Raw genomic sequence first — 22,231 nt, 5'->3', positions numbered from 1 at the left:
TTCTCTGTAACGTGCAGACCCGGACTGCGACCTCCGCCACCCCCCCCGTGCGCACTAGCAGCTTGGCCGTGTTACACTCCCTGTTAAGAGATTGCTAAGGTCTCTCATACTGTACTGGAAAATTCCTCGAGAGCATGCCGCATACGGCACGCGCGCACACATCCATCCTCACAGCCATTACATCATCGCCTGCCAGTCTCCTCAGCAGACACAACGCATGCATGTCTGAGTGCAGGGCTGCACCCTGATCAACACGGCGGGGGAGCTCGCAATTATGAATGCAGCCACTCGCCAATACAGCCGCGGACACAGCTGCTGGAGAGGCAGAGGCAATATCAAACAAAGCATCAAACCAGTCGCTTTATAGGGTTCAGTTCCAGCTGATTTTATTTCCTTTTCGGAAAAATGGTTTATTTACAGAAAGCATTAATCTGACAGGCAGTGAACTTGACATAAGCTGGCATGGCCCCCTCCCAATGGTTTGTGGTGTGGTAAGACAGTAATATTCTACACAGCAATATTGCACAGGATGGATGATTTATATAAAAAAGTAAAAAAAGAATACCATAAGCAGATCTGCCTTCACAGGCAGGTGTCCTAGCAGTGCCTGTCATGTTATATTAACATACATAAACACACAATCTTCTTTTTTGCTTATTATAATACAGACTTAATGTACAAAGATGTTTTCACTTTCTTGTTTTTCAATCTTAAAACACAACAGCTATAACCTGAATACATATGCTATCGTCATGCCATAAAAGACTAAAAACAATTTATATTTTTCAGCGACAAGTAGAAAAGGATTAAATAGTCAAATACAGGAATGAAAACGCAGTACATAGTGTCGCAAACTCAAATCGGCATTAGGATAGATCCAGTGGTTTAAAACGGCACGTCTTCTTGTTTGTTGTGTGTATGTAAAAAAGTGCAAAAAGATGTGGGTTTTGAAGTTTAAAGCTACAGGATCCCTTGTGCTGTGTGGATGCGCCACCTGCTTTTAAAGCGTTTAACACGGCGTGTTTAAGTCACTTTCAGAGGGTGTGTTGTGAAAAATGTCCAGCTACAGTGCATGGATACTGTTGTATTAGTAAAGGCGAGCAGTGGGCACCGCCGGGTAAGGGATCTTGTCACTTTAAATAGCCTGCAGATCAAGTGTTGTAAACATGGAAAGAGACGCCAGGCGATTTGTGGCATACCAAACCCGGCGTCTCCCAAGTCCCCAGAATCAGGAAATCCAAAACAGCAATGTACACCGATTTAACACCCCTTTATAGATCTGTTTTCTGTTTGTTTTTTTACAAAAATACACTGAGAAAATAATCAAACGTTTTCATCTCTTCTCTTTTTTAAAAGTGTCAAAAGTCTACATTTAAATATAAAAAATTAAAAGATAAAACTCTAGCCCTTCCGCGAAGGAGACATAAATGGGGTGCGGGTTTTATACAACGAGACTACCAAACAAAATTTATTTTAAAAAACAGTCAAATGTTTGGCTAGTATATAAATATGTCCACATAACATGGCATCTGAGTACATTAACGAGAAGGAAAAAAATTACACGAGGATGGAAATCGGTGTGGCAAAAAGCAAGTATTTTTGATTACACCTACCAAGGAATAGCACATACATACTCTGAGAAACATTTGGTCCTGATTTCCTTTTCAAAGTCCAGCACAGATTTGAGTTGCGTTTGAAACCTTTAAAGAGTTAAGAGCAGAAAAAAGCTGGTGATTTGTGTCTGTAGGAATCAAACATAGCGCCATCTATCTGCGTATTACCCTAACACTATTTTTAACTGTTCCACAGTCTCGACAGGAAAAAATCTTCGAAAGACAGACAGGATAACATGCTAAGAATAAACAACCCACCATCGAAATCATCCGGCGCGATTCGGAATCAGAGAAAGAAAAGGTGTGAAAAGAATCGCGCCCCTTTCTTGTACCACATAAATACGATAAATTGGCGTACTGGAAAAAAACAGTCTCCTTTGCAAAGTTTGTGTCTTAGTGTCCAAAAAAGTCATTGATACAAGAGGTTGAGCAAGAAAAAACATACGCGCTGCCTTCTCGGTTAACGTGCAAATCCATCTCAGTCTTTATTATTACTTTTTATTTCCCTGCCTAGTTTCCAGTTCTAGAGGGGCGATTGCCAGTCCTCCTACGCCCTCTGGCCCCTGCTCAGGGAGGAACAGTCATTCTCGGGAGAGTGGATCCAGCTCCCGTCTTCCACGGGGCAATCCCTGCTATTGGAACTCTCCCAAGTTTTGGTCTGGGCTCCTTCAAGGAAACATGGTCCATTAAAAACGCAAGTACTAAAGAAAACGTAGCACTGCTTTTTCTGGTGGGCCCCAGACACCTGCCCGCAAAGTGCCGTCCTCGCCCCCTCTCCAGCCCGTGTCAGTGAGCCGGCAGGGGTGCAGGGCGGGCGGCTGGCTCTTCTCGCCGTTCCCGCTGTCGAAGGCAGAGCGAAGTCCCTTTGGAAACACAAAGGTGGGTCGTGCGGGGGGGATTAGTGTCGCCCCCTGTCCCCGGGTGGGTTCCTGGCTGTGGTGTGCGCGCGGCTGTGCCCTGTCCCGCCGGCCCCTCAGTAGGTGAACACCAGGTTGGAGATGCTGGACTCCAGCCAGTCCCCGGAGATCATCTCGCTCACCTCGGGCGTGCAGTAGTCGGGGAACTCGAAGTGCGAGCCGGCGCCCGCCTCCAGGCTAAAGTCCAGGTCCCGGTCGAGAGCCGACGAGCCCAGGCACATGCTCTCGAAGCCCGGGCTCGGGTTCAGCTCCAGCAGGTCGTCCTCCAGCTCCTCGTCCGACGAGGACGACGAGTAGTGTGAGGAGGCGGACGACGAGCAGGAGGCGGTGGAGAAGGAGGTGGAAGGCGCCGGGGACGGGGCGCGCAGGCTGCCGTCGCCGCCGCTGCCAGTGCTGCTGTAGCTGTGGGGCGAGCCCGGGGAGGCGGATCCGCCGTCCTCGTCGTGCAGCGGCGGGTACTCGTCGTAGAGGCTGAGCGGGTCGCCGGGGTCGGTGGGGCTGCAGGGGCTGGCCGGCACCGCCATGGGCGAGGACGAGGTGAGCCCGCTGCCGAAGACGTAGAGACGCTTGGGCTGCGGCGGCTTCTTGTCTGGCAGGCGGCCGGTGGAGCCGCCGCTGCCGCTGGAGGTGGTGGAGGAGCAGGAGGAGGTGCGAGACTTGTACAGGGCATGGTGATCCAGGCACAGCGGCTCGGGGTACGACCTGCCCGGCTTGGCGTGGTGAGGCTTGCCGGCGCTCTTGGAGGAGGCGCCGCTGCTACTCTTCTTCACGGCGGACTTGAGGCTGGCACTCCCGCCGGCGGCGCACGGCTTCTCCCCCGGTTTGGCTGCGGGGTTGGCTGCCTTGACCTTCTTCCGGGGACGGTACTTGTAGTCGGGGTAGTCCGCCATGTGCTTGAGCCGAAGCCGCTCGGCTTCGCGGATGAAAGGGATCTTGTCTGCGTCCTTCAGCTGCTTCCAGCGCTTGCCCAGCCGCTTGGAGATCTCGGCGTTGTGCATGTCCGGGGATTGCTCCATGATCTTGCGCCTCTCGATCTGCGACCAGACCATGAAGGCGTTCATGGGCCGCTTGATGTGCCCGCTGGGAGTCTTGCACCACGCCGGGTCGTCAGCTTTGCCCCCGGCGGAGGCGGTGGAGCCCGGTGTCGGGGATTGCGCCACCCCCAGCTCGATCATCCCGGTGCCAGAGTCGGACGAGTCCCCAGCCAGCAGCGCCTCGGTGCTCTCGGCGGCGGCGGTACTTTGCTGCACCATGGTGAGAGCGATGTCAGGACTGCGAGCCGAGCACAGCACAAGGGTGCAGGGACTCGCCCGTGTAAGTCACTTCACAATCGGTCGTTTCAGGTCACCGGGCGACAGAGGCCGGCGATCAGGACGAGGGGGCCGGCGTCTGATGAGGCATCGGTGGCGGTTGAAGGCTCCCGCGCCCTCCTCGAAACACCCAAGTAAGCAGACAGTTTGTGCAGAGAAGAGAATCGTGCAGCCCGGGCTTGGACAGTCTGTGTCTGAGAGACTTGAAATGTGAAGTCGAAAAAGATGAAAAAAAAAAATCAATTCCACTAGGGCAGGACTAGTTTATTGGTATATTTAGTGGGGGAGTTTGCTGTGCCTGAGTAGGCAGCTCCTCACGTGTGAGCTCCTTGCATGCACAGGATGGTGATCTGCTGAGGTTGTGCTGGCCCCTATCTTTCGGTCTGACATATATCCTGCCTCTATCAGCTGCTTGAAGCGCCCCGGCTGCTTGCCTCGCGCCGCTTTATCCCTTCACCGGGCAGGCGCTAACCAATCAGTCGCTGTATCTAACGCTTCTCCATGCGCAGCCCCGCCCTCCGCCGCAGCCATTGGCTCGGCAGCCGATGCAATAATAATCACCGCGTGCAATGAGAGGCTCTGTCGCTGACCTCATTCCCAGCCACAGAGCAAACTTTTTGAAAACGGGGACACGAGCGGCGGCTGAGATTTTCGGGTTTAACGTGAACCTATGTGAGGACTATGGAAGCCGCCTTCTGTTTTTTCAGGGGCGATGCACGAACGTGTTAAAGGGTGGGGGGCGTGCTCTGTAACCGGAGTTGGGGTGAAGGGGAGGTAAAGTGGGCGTGCGCACTTTACATGGACTCTTGCCAGAGCTGGGGAGCCAGAGACCGTGCCTGCCAGGCAGCAATGATGGGATCCGCGTGCCCTCCTGCAGCTCTCACTGATCAAAAGCCACAGAAGGGCAGCGGTGCCGGCGCCAGGGTCACACGGACTGTCATACCAGCTCCCCTGTTCCTTGGTTCTGAAGAACGTCCCGTTTGTTCTCTCATGCATTGACTGACGAGTGTTTCTGCTTCAAAAAATACACATAGGATGATTTGTTACCTTCGACGATACTTGTCCTGAGAACTCGATATGTTTGACAACCTTCGACGGGGACTATACCCGCTTCCCACGTTCGGAATCACATGCCTCTTGCCGATTCTGTCCCCCGTTCTTCAAGTCACATCGCATTTGTTTCGTTTTTTAAAATGTTTAAGAAATGCATATAACAGATACTGGGGAAACATGGTACAAGTGCTCAATTACCCCGTGTGAAATGCAGATGGTCATTGCAGACTGGCAATTACAGACGTGTTCGAGGCACCTTTGGTTCACAACGTAAAGAGAAAATACAACACAAAGTATTTGGTCCCTGAACCTCTTAAAGAGTATGGATGCTGAGATCAGGTTTTGAAACTAAATTGTAACTCAGACATCACTGCCCTAGAGCGCTTTGAAGCTTGGTTAGGGCTCTGTCGTGCCTATAGAGTTCGTCCAGCTGTGTCGTAGCACTCCTGTTCACAGCCTATGCAGAGTAGTTCAGGAGTAGGAGATGTCACTTCTTTCACCTGTTCCAATGCAACCGAGCAGTGATAACACCTACAGTAAGCTTGGGAATTATTAGGATCAAATATTTAGCTTTGGAGCTTCCCCAGAGCTCCTCAGCAACCCTCAAGCTGTGATTGGGTTGGTGATCGGGTGTTTCATCTGAGGCGGAATGACTTTGGAATGATTTTGCCACGCCGGTTCTAGTCACCCACAGTCCTCTACGTGACCCTACTTTGTGGCTCATGCCTTAACGTGCCTCCATTTTAAATCAACTTATGGTCAGGCGTTAAAACTTCAATTCAGGTCACTGCATTTCAATAGGCAAGTGATACATCTGGTTGCTCTCGTGACAACCTTGACACGTTTAGCGTCGTGGTTATTGCTCTGGGTGGTCGTTTTTATCGCACTTCTTGTAACGTCTCTGGCCAGCAGTGCCTCTAAGCTGCCTTCTCGTTCCCTGGGGACAGGTGTTTTTGTTAGCCGCCTCTCCGTGCACTTCCTCCTCTGGCGCGCGCAGCATACCCACAACAGCGGACGTCAAGCACGTGCTGCCCTGGCGGCTGCGCGCGGGGCAGGCGGGGCCTGTCACGCCGCTATTGTTTACTAACGGCGGTGGGCGGAACCCTAGGCCCTGTCAGGGCTGAGAGGAGGTAGCAGGCCTCCCAAGTCTCCTCCCGCGGGGCGGGGCCTGCTACTCTCTGAAGAGGGACTCTGGGGCTGTACTCCGACGCCGGGGCCAGCACCAGTCGTCTAGGGTCTAAAGGGTTGTGTGTCGCGCTGCACGGACCAACCGTGGTTGTGTGTGGCGCACCAAGCTTCACAGCCTTGAAACGTGGACTAAGCCTCTGGTTTTGAGACCGCGGCGCTGGTTGGCAAGCAATCGTTCTTTTTCTTTCGCCGAGGGCCTTCTTAAGTCGACGCCTGCGGCACGCGCCTTCCAGACAGCGCCTGCAGACGGAGCCTTTCCCCGCCCTCCCCGCGTGTCCTGAGCCGGGTGACAGTTCACACAAGGCTGTGTTCGACACTGGCGGAGAGAGAGGACGCTGGGGGGCAGAGCTGGGTCTCCCTCCGTGTAAGCACTGGGAGCAGCCGAGGCGAGCACAGTCGACTGAGGTGACAAGCTCGCTGCACCGCGTCTACTTTGTAGAGCACTCAGTGCAAACACCTTCCTTTCTCTGTATCCCGTTTCCGGCAGTATCTTACTCGTTGCTCCACAAGAGGGCTTGTGACCCTCTAAAGCATTTTTTATTTTCCCCTCTGTTGTTAGGGAGCGCGTCAGCCTTTAAGATGTAATGTTAAGATGGAAAAAAGTCAGAAACACCAATTGATGAGCTTTGTAGAGCCAGTAGGTTTCTTTTTTTACTTCAAAGTAAAACTCGAAAATTATCTTTTGTGATCGCACATGAAGAGTTACAGTGCTGTAAGACATCTACTCTAGCGTTTCCACCCTTAGCCCTGTGCTTTAAATGGGCAGGTACTCTCCGGTACTGAGTACCTGCCCTTCTTTAATTTGGAAAGGGGGGTACCTGCGCTTCTCACCACTGCTGAAATGCATTTAATGGGAGAGTACTGGCGCTTCTCAGAAGCAAATAGGTACTCTAAAAAGTGAGTACCTACATTTCTTTATTTCCATTTAAAGCTCTGCCCTAGCACTTTTTTCGTCAGACATGTCTCCAGAAATATTTTTGTGACCAACATACAGTTGCACACGAATAAAAACTGACCACACGCTGTTTTTGGGGAAAAAAAAACCTGTCGCAAGTTTATTCATATTGTTATGCAGTAGACAGGTAGGGTTAATTTATGGAAGACCTTTTGACTGCAGCGCCGTTTAGGACTAATCGCTGACGCTCATCCTGAAACCATCTCCAGCCACCGAGCATCACATTGCCGACTAATTATCCATCCAGTGATGTATATTTCGTACTGGGGCTATGGCTCAATGATTTTTAGTGGTTGCTGCACTCATGCCACCACGGAGCGAGGTAAGGCCATCCCCCAGCTGTCAGGATACAAACTGCCCCTTACAGGATGAAGGGGTTGCCGTCACTTTCTTCTCATGACCCCTATGGCCTGACGATCTCATATTTAGCGACCCCTTCTCTCCCTGATGGGGGCATTAATCGCTTTTGCATTAGGATCACCCAAAATACTCGCCATGGCTTAGGGTGGCCTACTGATCCTTGCCATTCACCCCTGGGGATTATTTTAGACAAATGATGTCGCAGGGAACCAGGTCCGCTACCAGACTAATCAGTGTAGCCCTCATGTTGTGTAGCAGTTGGCACCTGCCAAGTGTGGTAAGGTCATTACCCCTAAGTGTAACACCAGTATGTCGGGCACCTTCTCGCCTGCCCTCAGGGTGTGCCTTAGTTTGGGTTCCTGCATCCCCCACGTCATGCCAGGGGTGCTGATCCATGTCACATGCGCTTGGGTGCCCACTCCTCTCATACAAGTTCATCCATCCTGCTGCCCTAGACATGAAAGAGTGGCAGATAACTCAGTCTTTTGTACCTGCGCGCAATGACATGGAATACTTAGTTAATGGGACTCACGGTAATGGTGCCCCCTTTTAGCTCCTGCCCATACTGTGTGCCCTTGTTCACCATGTCATTCAAGTTCGCCCATCTTGCTGCCGTAGCCTCAAAAGAGCGGCTGATAACCCATACTCTTGTACCTGAGCGCAAAGAAAAGAAATACTTAGAAAATGTGATTTGAAGTAATAATGTCCTTTTATGCGGTATGCTCTTGTTCACCAAGTCGCAACCTCTGTCACCTTCCCATGAGCTTCTTCCCGTGATGGGGGCACGGCACGCTCCTGTCCCTCATTTAACACACTTTATGCTCAAACATTTGTTCATCACCGCACACACTAAAGCATCTGAAATGTCATTGAGAGCTTCTGTCTTGCGCATTCTTATGCACATTTACAAATTGCATCAATACCTTTGTCTAAATATCAGTTCACAGCTGAGCCCTTGCCATTGGTCGGTGCTGCAGCTTTCACTGAGGGATGAGATGGCACACCCTGGTTTTCCGCCACTATCTATGGTGCAGAATACTGCCACCTCAGACCTTGCCTTTTCTTTGTAACCCCTTGTGCCACCTTGTACAGCTCTCAGTTCTTAATGTATGGCATGTCCCTTGGACCCTCACCCCCACCAATGGTCATCTGTACAGCTTGCACTAGTCAGATGCCTAGCAGCCAATGCATTATATTCTGTTGCTTGGTAAGCCTTCCTTGAATGCAGTCATGGCTGCCACAATCCTAAAAGAATGTGCTGACTATCCATCTTTCATGTAACCCGCCTTTTGCCAGGCTTTGGCCAGGGTTCTGCAGACTGAAACTGAGTTAGTGGTGTGCCATGTGAGTGTATGAGAAAGAAACCTGCTGTACGCAGGCGTAGTTGATTGTATTGCTGCACTATTACAACTGGACAGTACCTGCTCCATTCTTGGGCACGTAGGATGATGGGATGGTCACGCCCCTCCATCCTTGGCCTGTCTTGGAGCTCCTCATCGAGGTGTGCAGCTCTTTGCCCCTTACTTCAACGTCCTGGGCTGCCAGAGTTTTCATAGCTGTGTCTACTTTGGAGGGCCCCACCAGCTCGTTTAATCTGAAGACACCAAAGAATGCCAGTGCGAATGCTGTTTATTCATATCTGGCGGTTCCCGTATTCCCTAGTACGTCAAACATCTTTCTTAGAGCCCCAAATTCTGTTGGTAGCCTGATGTTCGCTGCCTTGGGCTCAACCCGTGCCCACCCTTTCTGAAACTGACCATGGCCCAAGGATATCCCAAGGTACTTCTGGTGTTCTACGTCACTTTGTGTCTGTATTGACTGGAAACCCATTGCTAATCGGAAAACCATGAACTGTGAGTTTGTGATGATGCCCTTTACAGGTCGTGTGCGCTTAAAATGAAATAATAGTAATGAATGAATAAATTGCATGCAAATAAAGAAGCCAAATGTAAAACTGATTAAAAAAAAAAAAAGTATTTCAAGTCATGGAGAGGGTATGTTTGTGATGGGGAGTGATCAAAACAACTACATCACAAGTGCAGCTAAGGATCCCCACTGGGATTTCAAATCCTGAATGAAACTTGCTTCAGCAAGATTGCTGTACTTCAATTGGAAATTATGCCTAGACCCCATATTCCAATTGGTATGTGCTGAGGCCTATATTTAATTAGAATCTCTTTGTAATCAGAGGAGCAAATTAGTGAAAAAATTAACTACTCTACACATCCTTGGTCTCACCCTGACCCTCACTCGCTTCACTATAAACAGAATGGATTATTTGCTGTTATTTAGTAAAATTGTTGTAGGAAAATGCTGTACCTCCTTCTCTTGCCTGAGGTTGAGACGGGATTCTTTATAATGATTCTTTATAATAGATCAGTAATGCTGAGCAGTGTGTAGTCTGGCAGACTCAGCTTCCAGGATGTGTCTGTATGACATGCACCCGCATCCTTGGCCCTAGACGCCTGTTTTAGGAAAAATTAAAGATTAAAGCCTGGCTGTTCATCTTTTCCATGCCTTCTCCACACACAAACACTTTGTTAGTAATAACTTGGCTCATCTTTATATCTGCAAGCTAACCGATTTATCTGCAAGCTAATAGATTTTGGTCACAAAGCATAAATGCCCACCAGCTGGGTCGGATTTTGTGTGACTAGCCACAAACACTATTTAATTCTATTCTGTCTTAAACCGCCTGATTTAAGGCAATATATTTTCAAAGGCCGCAGCAAAGAAAGTGAAGTCCTTCAGGGCAGAGCCTCTTCGACTCTCAACTACAACTGTGTCACAGACTTGCAAACAGATCTGGCATAGGTCATACAGTAGGCCAATGATGAAGGAGAAAAGGACGAGATGGGTCACATCTACATTCCCAATTAGAGGCTAGACCCACATCGCTCAACACCAAATTGTACCTAAATTAACAGGCGGTGACAAACCTACAGCTCAGTCGAAACCCTTGTTAATCATGTGACACTGAACTGCAGCACAAAATGTCTCTGTGTGTTACTTGCACAGCGCCATCTTGTATAAAAGGTAACCAAGCTTTGCACAAGGTCAAAAAAGAATGACAGTTGAGTCGTTGTTGAGGATTATCGGAAGGGGAATAAGCCAATTACTGCATACCAAATTGGACCGTAACTATATCATGAAATTAATTCTCGGGGAAGAGAAGCAATACAGTGGATGTGGTATGTTAGCCTCTATCCATACATATGGTAGTGAGCCCAGAGCGTGAAAACAGGTAATGCCATGCCTGGTACAAGAGAATGACCATGTGAAGGCTATCAAGGTACCGGATCAGGGCATTCAGCTGTTAAGAAGACAGCCTATTGCATACCATATATTAAAGGAAATTGCAAAATAGGTAATGAGCTGTTAAAAGCTAAAATGTGCTCTTTGGCTCTTGCAAAGTTAGAGCCAATGCAGAATGTGATCCGGGCACGCATGTCTGGCCCACATACCAGCCAATTGATTGGCCTTTCTCGGAAATGTGGACCCCTTAAAGGCTTTTGCCCCACTTTCAGTAAGGCTGCAGGGGCCTTCATTACCCACCACTGGATGGCGAACTTGATTGCAACAAAACAGCCACCTTCAACAGAATTTCTTCCAGTAGAGATAGCTGGTAAACATTTCCATGCCACCTGACCAGAAAATATCAAGGTTAGAAAATATAACATTGACTGCATGTGTAACGCAATGAGTCTGAGACTTCCTTGAAATATGAACAAGGAAACACCAGGAACCTCAAAGGAAAGCTATTCCAAAGATGATAGTCAGGACAGGAAATTTATCATTGTGGGACTTTCATCCTTGATCTTACAATTGTTACTGCAGTACCTTAACCAGTAGACCTCAAGTGAGGCATTATTATGGCCTTGTAAGTGTGCGGTAAGACACCGTACAAAATACCAATGTTTTGCAAGCACTTTCCAGCTCTGATACTGCAGCATATCCTACTAATTGTGACAGTAGAATACACAACCCAGCTTTCAAAACGAGCGCTTAGTTTAGAAATAAGGCATTGAAACCTGCATATTGTTTCTGACAACTGTACGATAAAATATATGCTATAAATCATTCCCTCTCAGTGGTAAACCTAAAGAACCAAGGCAGAACAATGTGCATTCCACCAAAGCTACAGATAGTCGAATCAATGAACTGTGCTCTTGGGAGTTTGGTAGAATGCTTGTTGTGTTGGGGGTCACAACTAACAATTTAAAATCTGATTAATTAATTCATATGGAGTAGCGCTGCCAGTGTGTCATGAGCTCCTGCACAAGGAAGGATGTGGGCCCAGTGGCTGCTGTTTGAGTGACAGCAATATTCGGGGTCCAGTATATCCCCCAGGTCCCACAGTACCTGCTGCACTAATAGAAGCTATATCCCTGTCTGTATGATGCCTACTAACCGCTGCCTTACTGGTGAAAAGTTTCCTGCCCAACTAGATCCATTTATGCAGTACCAGGGGACAATCTGGTCTTCCAATTTGATGCTGTCACAGAAGACAATTGGATACCTGAGAAGCATGACTAAACAGCCTTTATATTAGTGATGCATTTATTTCTCAACATGTCTCACAGGATTACGCCATCATGACTAAATTATTTTCTTCATCTGGGTCCCCCAGTTAGCCCAAGTTACTTGTAGAACTCACACATCTGTCCACAGATCATAACCAACCATTGTGGTATTGTTTGCAGAGGTTATATACTCAAAGTATGAGTTTATTAACTACCCAATGCTCTTAATCTGCCACACCAAAGGATATGAAAGCAACTCCTGTGCACTCTGTGCGGAATGAAAACTTGGACACCCCGCCAGGACAGTTGGTTAAAGTATTACTTCACTTAATGCTTTTTTTCAGCCGCGTGGCTGCCTTACGAATACACTCAGTCAAAAATTATCCTCCTATTTGAGAGCTAAATGACAACGCGATGCCCCCATTGTGAAATGTGATTGTCTTGTGGTAGGTGGTGGTTTGGAGTCTCCCAAATACGCTAGATATTCAGCAGACCTTTGGGGACCGTGCAAGATTGTGGATCCCCTGCACGCCACAGGCTTACCTCAAGTCATGCCCCTTTAAACAGATGACAGAGCAAAGCCCAAAAATGGTAAAGCATTGCCTAGACTGTATCTCTTCGAGCATAGTGTAACGAGTCATGGACATTTTTCTTAACGCAATAGAAATTACGTATATTATTTAAGGCAAGAATAAAGACTAGTATGAATACACCACCCCAGGCAACTACGGCCCCCATAAAATAATCACCTGGCTGTTTTATCTGCTGGCCTTACTTATTTTTAAAAGTTTATCTGCACATCCCTAAAATAGCCATTGTAAATAGGAACACTGAGATGTAGGCCTTGTGTTGTTGGTCCCTCTCTAATAATTTAAGTAAGCAAAGACAGAAAACTCGTGTTACTGATGAATCTCATAATTTTGGGTACATTCCTATTTAGTATCCAGTCCAGGTTTTTGCAGACGCTTATTATTCTCTCCTAACAGCGTGAACTCAAGCTTCACTCTTTGGAACCATGTAGGAAATTGGAAGAACCTTGAAATAAGTGTCAGGAATCACTATGGAACGTTTCAGCGTTGTTGATGTGGGGGCAACCATTTAATTGAGAGCGAAAGTCACGGGGCACCATTCAAGAAAATTAGGACCCCATCCTATGGTCACCAATGAGCAGAGAGAAACTTTAACCTGTGGTGAAAACAGCCTGCTGAAGTCGTGGATAATATGCATTAGAAATTGTACAACAAAGAAGTAGAAGGAGCAATGATTTCCTAAACTAAGCAGAAGTAACAATAACAATAGTGTGATCTTCTTTATCAGTAAAAGAACCGCAGAGTGCCTGGAATACCCCGACCAGTGCACTAACGTTTGAAAAAAAAAAAAAAAATGAAACATGTGAATGGCGACTTTCGCCTTAAGTAACGAGGTTTCCTATGGAAGAGTATACTAGCAAGTAATTTACGCCAGTGTGCATCCTAAAAAAAATAAAGTGTTGCCGTGAACTCTATTAAGAACGCGTAGATAAAATGTCACGAGGAGCGTTTTCTGACCCATGTGGCTAAATGAGAATAATATTTACCAATAATAAAATTAGAATTAAAAGAAACAAATAAAATTGGCCTGGCGTGGTTGGCACCGGCCACGTGCTGCAGTACTAACTAAAGATTCCACTACTTGTGCTATTGAGCCTGCCTTTATCTCCAAGCTGCAGGGGGGGGTTGTATTACACCCCGAACAAGAATATCATGATTTTCTGCGCAATCTGTGTCAACCACCAGAGCGTCGGTGTTAGAAACATTTGGAAAGCACACCCCCTGACTGGCTGCCCTCCACTTTCGGCTTGGAGGCCAGGGTGTGTAGCAGGCTGAGTTGGCAGCGATGTCCCCACATTAGAGTGTTTAGTTTACAGCCCGGCCTAGGCACGGGCGGAAGGGGTTGGGGAAACGCGGTTGTTGCACCCAAGAGAAGGCCCTTCCTTATAAACACTACAGATGGTGGGGCAGGCTGGAGAATCAGCGAACAGGCCTGGCTCATACAAACTCCCCGCCGTATGACAATAGGCCCTCTTCTAAAGCAAAGGCACACAGCCGGTTCCTTTTATACTCTGCCCTAGTGCGCTTCGTCTAATAACAGAACATGCAGGGATTTTACATACGGGATCCATATATTAATAATGCCAGATGAATGCTCAGATAAAATATAACTAGCGTTCTTGCTGACAGTACTGTGGAAATTAAATCGTTTACGCACATTTGCGCGACAGGAGTAAGTGTAAAAGCTTTAACAGTATTACTCCCGTGGCCACGAGCAAAGAAAGGCGAATCTGGGAATGAGATCATAGTTACCTGAAGAATCAAAAGGCTACTACAGCGTGTGCCCACGGGTCAAAAGTATCCAGCTCAAAGTTAGGCGCTGCGGGGTCACCGTAAATGAAAAAATCATTGTGCGGCATGAGGAATACCCTTATCAAAGCGCACATAACCAAGAGAGTGTGTGTGCTGGGAAAAACTGATGAGCTATTGTCCCCAACGGAAGGAAAGGCTTCTCCGATAATTGTACTCCTAAGTTAAAGCTTTTGTAATACTACCGCTATTTTACTATATTGCTGCCCAAGATATTGGCCTGAATGCACAAGAGGGCACTTACATTGAAAGATTGCCACCATCGGGACATAATTCAGTGACAACCGTTTAGTGTAAAAGGTGATTTATTTAGGACAGGATTGCAACAATAAAGCATAATCTTAAATTTCAATTTAAAACCCCAACTTTAATAAAGCCCACCCTTTAACATTTCCTCGCTCATCCTTTCACTCAAAACCCGCATTTCCGCTTCCATTCCCCTACACACTCCCCTATTCCTTTCATGCTCTACTTGGTTCGTGCGTACCCCACACTCAGATCCTTCACCTGCTTGTTTATTCCCTGGAAGGGTAGCCAAGCCCGCATCTGACTCACCACCCTCCCCCATTCTACTGCTTTGCCCTTCATCACAAACCTGCCCTAACTGACGGTCAGCACACCTACCCCTACCCTCAACCCATCCAACCTCTCTGTTCATCTCACACACCTTTATGCTTTGCCGGGTGGCCAAAATCGTAATCACGCGACGAGCAGCGCGAAAAGAGGCCGTTCCCTCCCCCAACACCCCTTTTATTTCCCTCCCTAAAGCCCACCCCCACCTACCTGCCGCCAATCCTGTCCTGCGTCGTCACTTCCCTCTCCCGAACGTACCCGCAGAGAGACTAGAGCAAGTCTCTCTCTCTGCGGACCCCTTCATCGGGAAATAATTCAATGACAACCGTTTAGTGTAAAAGGTCATTTATTTAGGACAGGATTGCAACAAATTCTAAGCTGCGGCACTCGTTAAACTCATCTAAATTAGCAGTACTGTTACTCACAATCTCCTATAGTTTCAGATGCTGCATAACCATGCAATGTAATCAGACTAGAGAAAGGTACACACCCAAATATTCACACTTGATATCATAATTGACCCAAATGTTCATTCATTAGCTTCTGCAATAAAATCTGTGGGATTTAAACAAAATATTTTTTTTTCAATATTCTCCAATACATTTAAATCAAAGCAGAGTTCCTCTCTCAAATTTCATTGGTCATCATTACTCATTATCATCCTCCTCCGTCCGCACCATAAAATTCGCAGTCAAAAATGAAATAAATTCGATCCAAATAGTAGTCCTCTATTAGTCTGTTTGTATCAATAAGTTATCCAGTATTAATCCATCACTTCCATGTGAAAAAGGTTAGTTCGTTTTCCATCCTTGTTCGTAGAGACGTCACAGCCAACACGTGTTTCGTCAGTTGACTTCCTCAGGGCTGAGACTCTATCGTTGCCATGTAATTAAACCTCCCACGCTCTAAATACAAAACAGCAGTAGTCACCATGGACCGGCCAATCAGTTGCGATATTAATTACTACATCTCCCAATTCTGAGAGAATGGACACCCCACTCCACCACTTCTAGTTACTGTGCTCAATTATGAGTGCCAAAATGTTAGTGTGTACATGCACCCGACGTGAGTATATAGAGAGAGCAAATCACGTGCCAACCATAATGTTGCCATAATTGCACCAATGAAGGTCTTCACAAATACTTCCATGCAAGCGTTAGTAAATTGAAAACCACATACTTTACTGCCATACCTAGTGCGTGAAATCAAACAGGCTTCCTGCCCCCACACAACTTTTTGTAGTTACCTCAAGAACACAATAACTCAAGTCATCGGAATTTCCTCCACTGATATGATCATCGATATGTCAATATTGTACTCACAGCTTCCAAACAAAAAATGTTTTTGAGTGTAATTAATAATAATTCCCTGCAACAGAGAAATGACCAAGAAGAAACTTAATTACATTATCTATTCTTATCTTCAATTAAAATCGTTAGGATAATTTAAATCTATTCCAAGTATACTGACTCACCGTAAAACTAAGCTATTAAATCCTACCTTATTTGTCAAAATCGCCACTTCATCAACATTCCAGAGTACAGAGTTCCACAGCAAAACAACTCTGAAACGGACGCGAGTACGCTAAACGTGCAGCACCCGTGTTTCCCCAAATTATACCCTCGAGGCAACAGCATAAAAAGAGGACTAACATTCCCGTTGTAAATGGGTTCGTTATCTGATGTATGTAAGATATTGGAAGAATGCGACAGGCACTGCTATTTGAGGGAATAATAACTGTTTTATTTATATCTTGGCCAGTCCTCTCTTGTTCCTCTTCACAAGATCGGCCCTAATTTCTGTTCCCTCAAAGCCCCTTTTCTTTTCCCTTTCTAGGCTCTGGTGGTGTCTTGGTTCCGTCTTGAGGCGGTCTGGTTTCCCGTCCTCCGGTCGCCCGTATTCCCCAAAAGAAAAGAAAAAATAAAAATAATCAGGTAAGTGAAATTGAAGTAGGGTTAAGGTAAGAAATCAGATAGGGGTTAGTAGGGGTTGTGAAATAGATAGGGGCGGCGGTGCTGGTTGTGGTGGGTTTCTCTATTTAGTTATTGTGCCTTCTCTCCCCCCCTTTTTGTCCCAGACAACCCCTTCTCTCCTTTCTAGGGTTTCTCGGGAGGTGTCCCAGTCCGTGGTTTAAGTAAACGGGTTTCCCCTCTCTTTGCAGGTTTATGCCCTTCTTTTAAAAGGACCTCCCCGTCCTCCCTTTCCTCCCCCCACCTCCCTCTTTTCCCTGTGAGCCAACCTGACAGAGTCTGCCAGGCAGGGTATAGTCGTACCTGGGAGGGCCACGTCCTTCCAGGGGCGCGGCCGGCACGTAGATGGTCCCCCGATTTCTCTTCGGTCGGGTTGGGGGTCGCCCACTGGTTCTCCTTTTCCTCGAGGCGTCCCGACTTCCGGGTCTCTCCCTCCGTCTCGATTACTTTGCTGGCAGTGTCTTCCTCTCCCTCCAGCTCCTGGTTGATGGCGGGTTCTCCTTTCGTGCTCTCTTCTCCTGCCACAGTGTTTTCTCGCTCTTCCTCCGGCTCCTGGGTGATGGTGGTTTCCTCTCCTCGGCTTCTCCGCGTTCTCGGCTCCTCCTTTTCCTCCGAACTCTCTCTCCGTCCGTCTTCTCTTTTTCTCTTTATGACGCCCTCAGCGGCATACGTCATTATAGGGGAATCCTCTTCCGTGCCCCGGGTGTATCGGTTTTCTTCCCCGACGGGAGCTTCGGACCCGGGATCGGCACCTCGCCCGTTACACATCCCCTCCCTTGGATGGGGCTGTTCGAGCCCCCCAGGTCCCGGAAATCGAGACAGATAGTCCGCTTGCCCCATAAGGTCCCCAGGGAGATGACAAACCTGGAAGGAGAAAGGTTGAAGCTCCATAAACCATCTTAAAATGCGAACGTTGGTATCTTTATACCTCGAGAGCCAGGTAAGAGGTGCGTGGTCGGTGTATAAAAGGAAGGACCTCCCTAGGAGGTAATATTGAAGACTTTCCACAGCCCATTTAATGGCCAGGCACTCACGCTCTATTATGGGATAGTTCTGTTCCCGTGGAAATAGCTTACGACTAATGAAAACCACTGGATGGCTTATCTCATTTTCATCTTTTTGGAAAAGTACTGCACCCAGGCCTACGTCCGATGCGTCTGTTTGGAGGTGGAAGGGACGGCTGAACTCAGGAGATTTTAATACCGGTTGCGTGGTTAGACATCGTTGTAAGGTACGATAGCTATGGGACTGTAGAACCGTTAAACTTGTGATGATCTTAGGTTGACCTTTCCTCAAAAGGTCAGTGAGAGGGGCGGCCACTGTAGAGTAGTGGGGTATGAATCTACGATAATATCCCACTAGTCCGAGGAAGGAACGGATCTCTTTTTTTGTACTGGGTGCGCTTATGCGTAAAATGGCTTCAATTTTACTCATTTGTGGCCTAATATTCCCGTTTCCAATATGATACCCCAGATAGGGAATCTCATTGAAGGCCAGCCGGCTCTTGGAAGGATTGGCGGTCAATCCGGCCGCCGCCAGTGCTTTAATGATCAGTTCTAAATGGGATAAATGGTCTTCCCAGGTTTCGCTATGAATAACGATGTCATCCAGATAGGCGGCTGCGTATCTGGTATGTGGTCGCAATATAGTATCGATGAGTCTCTGAAAAGTGGCGGGGGCCCCATGTAGTCCAAAGGGAAGTACCTTAAAGTGATATAGACCGGAAGAGGTGGAGAACGCCGTTTTTTCTTTATCTGCTTTAGCTAAAGGAATCTGCCAGTACCCCTTGGTTAGGTCCAGGGTAGACATGTATTTAGCTTTACCCAGCCGTTCTAGAAGTTCGTCTACCTGGGAAGAGGATACGTATCAAATTGGGATACGGCATTGACTTGTCTAAAGTCGATACAGAAACGTATAGATCCGTCCGGTTTTGGCACTAATACCACCGGGGAGCACCAGGGGCTTTGGGACGGCTCTATAATTCCCATGTCTAACATCTTTTTTACCTCCTCTTCAACTATGACCTTCCTTGCTTCGGGAATGCGATAGGGACGTAACCGGATTATTTTTCCCGTTGGGTTATAATCTGGTGGTGGATTAGACCTGTTTTACCTGGAATCGGGGAAAATATGTGGGGCTGCTTATTAAGGAGTTGGTTTAGTTGTTGGTTCTGTTGCACTGTTAACTTCGCATTTCGGAGGGGTACCTCGCCCCTTGAGGGGGGGTCCGTGGGGCACCACCCTATTTCTAGCTCTTTAACTGTATTAATTAAACAGTTTATATTTTGGTCCACCTGTGATTCCTCCCATCTTTTTAGTAAGTTAACATGAAAGATCTGAAATCGGTTGGGATTAGTTGCTAGTTGTAGCTTATAGGTAACAGGAGTTACTGCTGCTATTACTTTATATGGTCCTTGCCATTTTGCCAAGAGTTTATTGTCTGAACTGGGTAAAAGCACTAATACTCGGTCTCCCTCTACAAAAGATCGCACTTGAGTGTTCCTATCATAGTATCGCTTCTGTTTCTCCTGGGCTTTTTCCATATGCCCTCTCACATCTTCCCATATTGTTTGTAGTCGAGACTTTAACTCGCTAGTGTATTCTAGGAGAGGCTTTTCCCCGTTTTCGTCTTCCTCCCATAGTTCAGCTGCCATGTCCAATAGGGTTCTAGGCTGTCACCCAAACAGCAGTTCGAATGGACTATGTCCTGTAGAGGCTTGTTCATGGGTTCTGACCGCATATAACACTAGGGGAAGTTTCTTGTCCCAATCTTTACCTGACTCGGAAATCGTCTTTCTCAGGAGGGTCTTCAGGGTGCGATTATACCTCTCTACTAATCCGTCTGTCTGGGGATGGTAAACCGCTGTCCTTAGCTGTCGTATCCCTAATATTTGTCAGATCTGAGCCATTAGGTTGGACATAAACTGGGTCCCTTGGTCCGTCAATATTTCTCGGGGAAACCCTATTCGTGAGAAGAAACTTATCATGGCGTTGGCGACACTTTTGGTGCTAATACTGGTTAGGGGGATAGCTTCCGGATATCTAGAGGCATAGTCGACCAATACTAGGATATATCGGTATCCCTTGGAAGACGGTAGAAGTGGCCCGACTAGATCCATTCCTATTCTAGAGAAAGGTACGTCAATAATGGGAAGAGGATGTAGGGGGGCTTTTTTCTTGGGTCCGGGATCGATCAACTGACATCTAGGGCATTGTTGACAGAACTTTCTGATATGAGAAAAAACCCCAGGCCAGTAGAACTTCCTTAAAAGGTACTCCTCGGTTTTCTCTCTCCCATAATGACCACCCCCCGGCTGATTATGGGCTAGATGCAACACCTGCTGCCTATAGGGTTCGGGAACCAATAACTGTTTCTTTTCCCCTCTCTCGTTACTGGTGATCCGATATAGCAGATTTCTATTTATTATAAAGGAGGGACCCTTATCATCTATGGTTCGAGGTTTGGCGCTTTTCCAGGCATGGATCAGACTGGGATCGTCTCTTTGACTACATCGGAAGGGCGGGAGACCAACGAGGGCGAGTACCTGTGCATTAAGACTATAGTGGTTCATATCTCCTCTTCCATAGGACTTCCTGGCTTCTCGTTTCTCTCTTTTAGTGGGTTTATAGCGGATCACCGGGGTTGGTAGGGTTAATTCAGAAAAAGGGGCACTTCCCAACCAGGCATCCAGGTCATTCTTACTCTGTGTGCTGTCTAAGAGGATCGGAAAGTCTTTAAAGTCTGTTCCTATGATGGCTTCTTCCACCAAGCCTTCAACTACCCCCAGCCGTATGGGGGTCTCCTTTCCTTCCCCAAAAAAAGTAGTCCATATTAGGGGATATTCCCTTGTTTCCCCATGAATGCAGCATATGGATACCGTAAAATCCGGGTCAAGGTTATGCTCAGTAATTAGGTCCGCTCTAATTACGGACTGGCTACATCCGGAGTCGATGAGCGCTAACGTATCCCTTCCATTAATGGACACTATCTTTTTGTATTGGGTTTCTTTCCCCCCGGTGTAGAATACCCGGCCTCTCGTAACCCCTATTTCCATGGGTTCGGGTTTTCCGGCCTTCAACGGACAAAAGCGGGCAATGTGTCCCCATTCCCCACAACTAAAACATTGGGGCTGCTGCCCATATGGCTTTTCCATCCCTCGTATTCTCCCCGGTTCCTCTATTGGCCTTTTCCCCGTGGCAGCGGATTGTCCCGGGTTTTGCCTAACGGGTTGAGGTAACAACCGCGGGAGTGGTGTTTTGAATTCGAGGGAGCGGTGGAAAGCGCAGGCCAGCTCAATAGTAGTATTCGTGTCGGGGTTTGGGTGTTGCTTGATCCAATGGCGAGTATTGGTGGGTAGGGCATCTAAATATTGTTCTAGGAGGACGGCCTCGATAACGTCTTCCCTATTCGTCCCTATGGGTCCAAGCCATTTGAGACCTAGGTCTTTGACCCGAAAATATAAGGCTCGAGGGTTCTCAGCGGGGCCCCACTTGGCCTTCCTGAAGCGAACCCGATAATGTTCTGTATCAAAGCCGACCCTTTCTAGGATACTCTTCTTGATGTCCGGATAGGGCGTTGTTCCTCCCGGGTTAACCGCTTGATATGCTGCTTGTAGTGTCCCGGTTAACAAGGGAGCGATATATTGACCCCATCTGTCCTGCGGCCAGGTGGCTGAAAGGGCAACGCGTTCAAAGTTAGTAAAGAAGGCGTCGGGGTCTTCGCCTTCCTGATATCTCTGCAAAACGGAACTCGGTACATTTGGATGTACCCTAGTTGCGGCAATGGTATCAGTCAAAGTTTTTATTGCGTTGTCATGTACCAACTGATTGTTGGCCATGATAGTGGCCTGACTTTTAAGTGCATTTTGCAGAGCCTCCCTTTCCACCTTGGCTGCCTTCTGTTGTTCCTCCCATACAATTTGCAGATGGCGTTGGCCCTCAGCCAGTTGCTGCATCATATCGGCCATTGTGGGTGCACCCTCCATTTTCTAGAATTCTCCTGTCGCTTGTTCCAATATCCCACTTCTGACACCACTGTAAATGGGTTCGTTATCTGACGTATGTAAGATATTGGAAGAATGCGACAGGCACTGCTATTTGAGGGAATAATAACTGTTTTATTTATATCTTGGCCAGTCCTCTCTTGTTCCTCTTCACAAGATCGGCCCTAATTTCTGTTCCCTCAAAGCCCCTTTTCTTTTCTCTTTCCAGGCTCTGGTGGTGTCTTGGTTCCGTCTTGATGCGGTCTGGTTTCCCGTCCTCCGGTCGCCCGTATTCCCCAAAAGAAAATAAAAAATAAAAATAATCAGGTAAGTGAAATTGAAGTAGGGTTAAGGTAAGAAATCAGATAGGGGTTAGTAGGGGTTGTGAA

At 47.6% G+C, this 22,231-nt stretch overlaps 1 protein-coding gene and 1 long non-coding RNA gene across 4 annotated transcripts in view; one reads left to right on the top strand and one right to left on the bottom strand.

Moving 5' to 3' along the window:
* Window positions 1-369: 369 nt before the first annotated feature.
* SOX4 (SRY-box transcription factor 4) lies at window positions 370-4,310 on the bottom strand. Its single transcript, XM_069218768.1, has one exon. The coding sequence runs from the start codon at window positions 3,781-3,783 to the stop codon at window positions 2,587-2,589; it is 1,197 nt and encodes a 398-aa protein (XP_069074869.1). The 5' UTR covers window positions 3,784-4,310; the 3' UTR covers window positions 370-2,586.
* A 1,801-nt stretch (window positions 4,311-6,111) lies between these two features.
* The window catches only part of LOC138259203 (uncharacterized), a 208,446-nt gene continuing 192,326 nt past the window's right edge, over window positions 6,112-22,231 (top strand). For 2 of the 3 annotated variants that reach the window (XR_011198670.1, XR_011198671.1), the window contains exons 1-3: window positions 6,112-6,486; window positions 16,728-16,825; window positions 22,072-22,169. This is a non-coding gene — a long non-coding RNA (uncharacterized lncRNA). The remainder of the gene's footprint in view (window positions 6,487-16,727; window positions 16,826-22,071; window positions 22,170-22,231) is intronic. The other variant, XR_011198669.1, reaches the window with a different exon arrangement.

The sequence above is a fragment of the Pleurodeles waltl genome, chromosome 2_1 (genome assembly GCF_031143425.1).
Source record: "Pleurodeles waltl isolate 20211129_DDA chromosome 2_1, aPleWal1.hap1.20221129, whole genome shotgun sequence".
Lineage (NCBI taxonomy): Eukaryota > Metazoa > Chordata > Amphibia > Caudata > Salamandridae > Pleurodeles > Pleurodeles waltl.
This window is presented reverse-complemented; position numbering and strand designations above follow the sequence as displayed.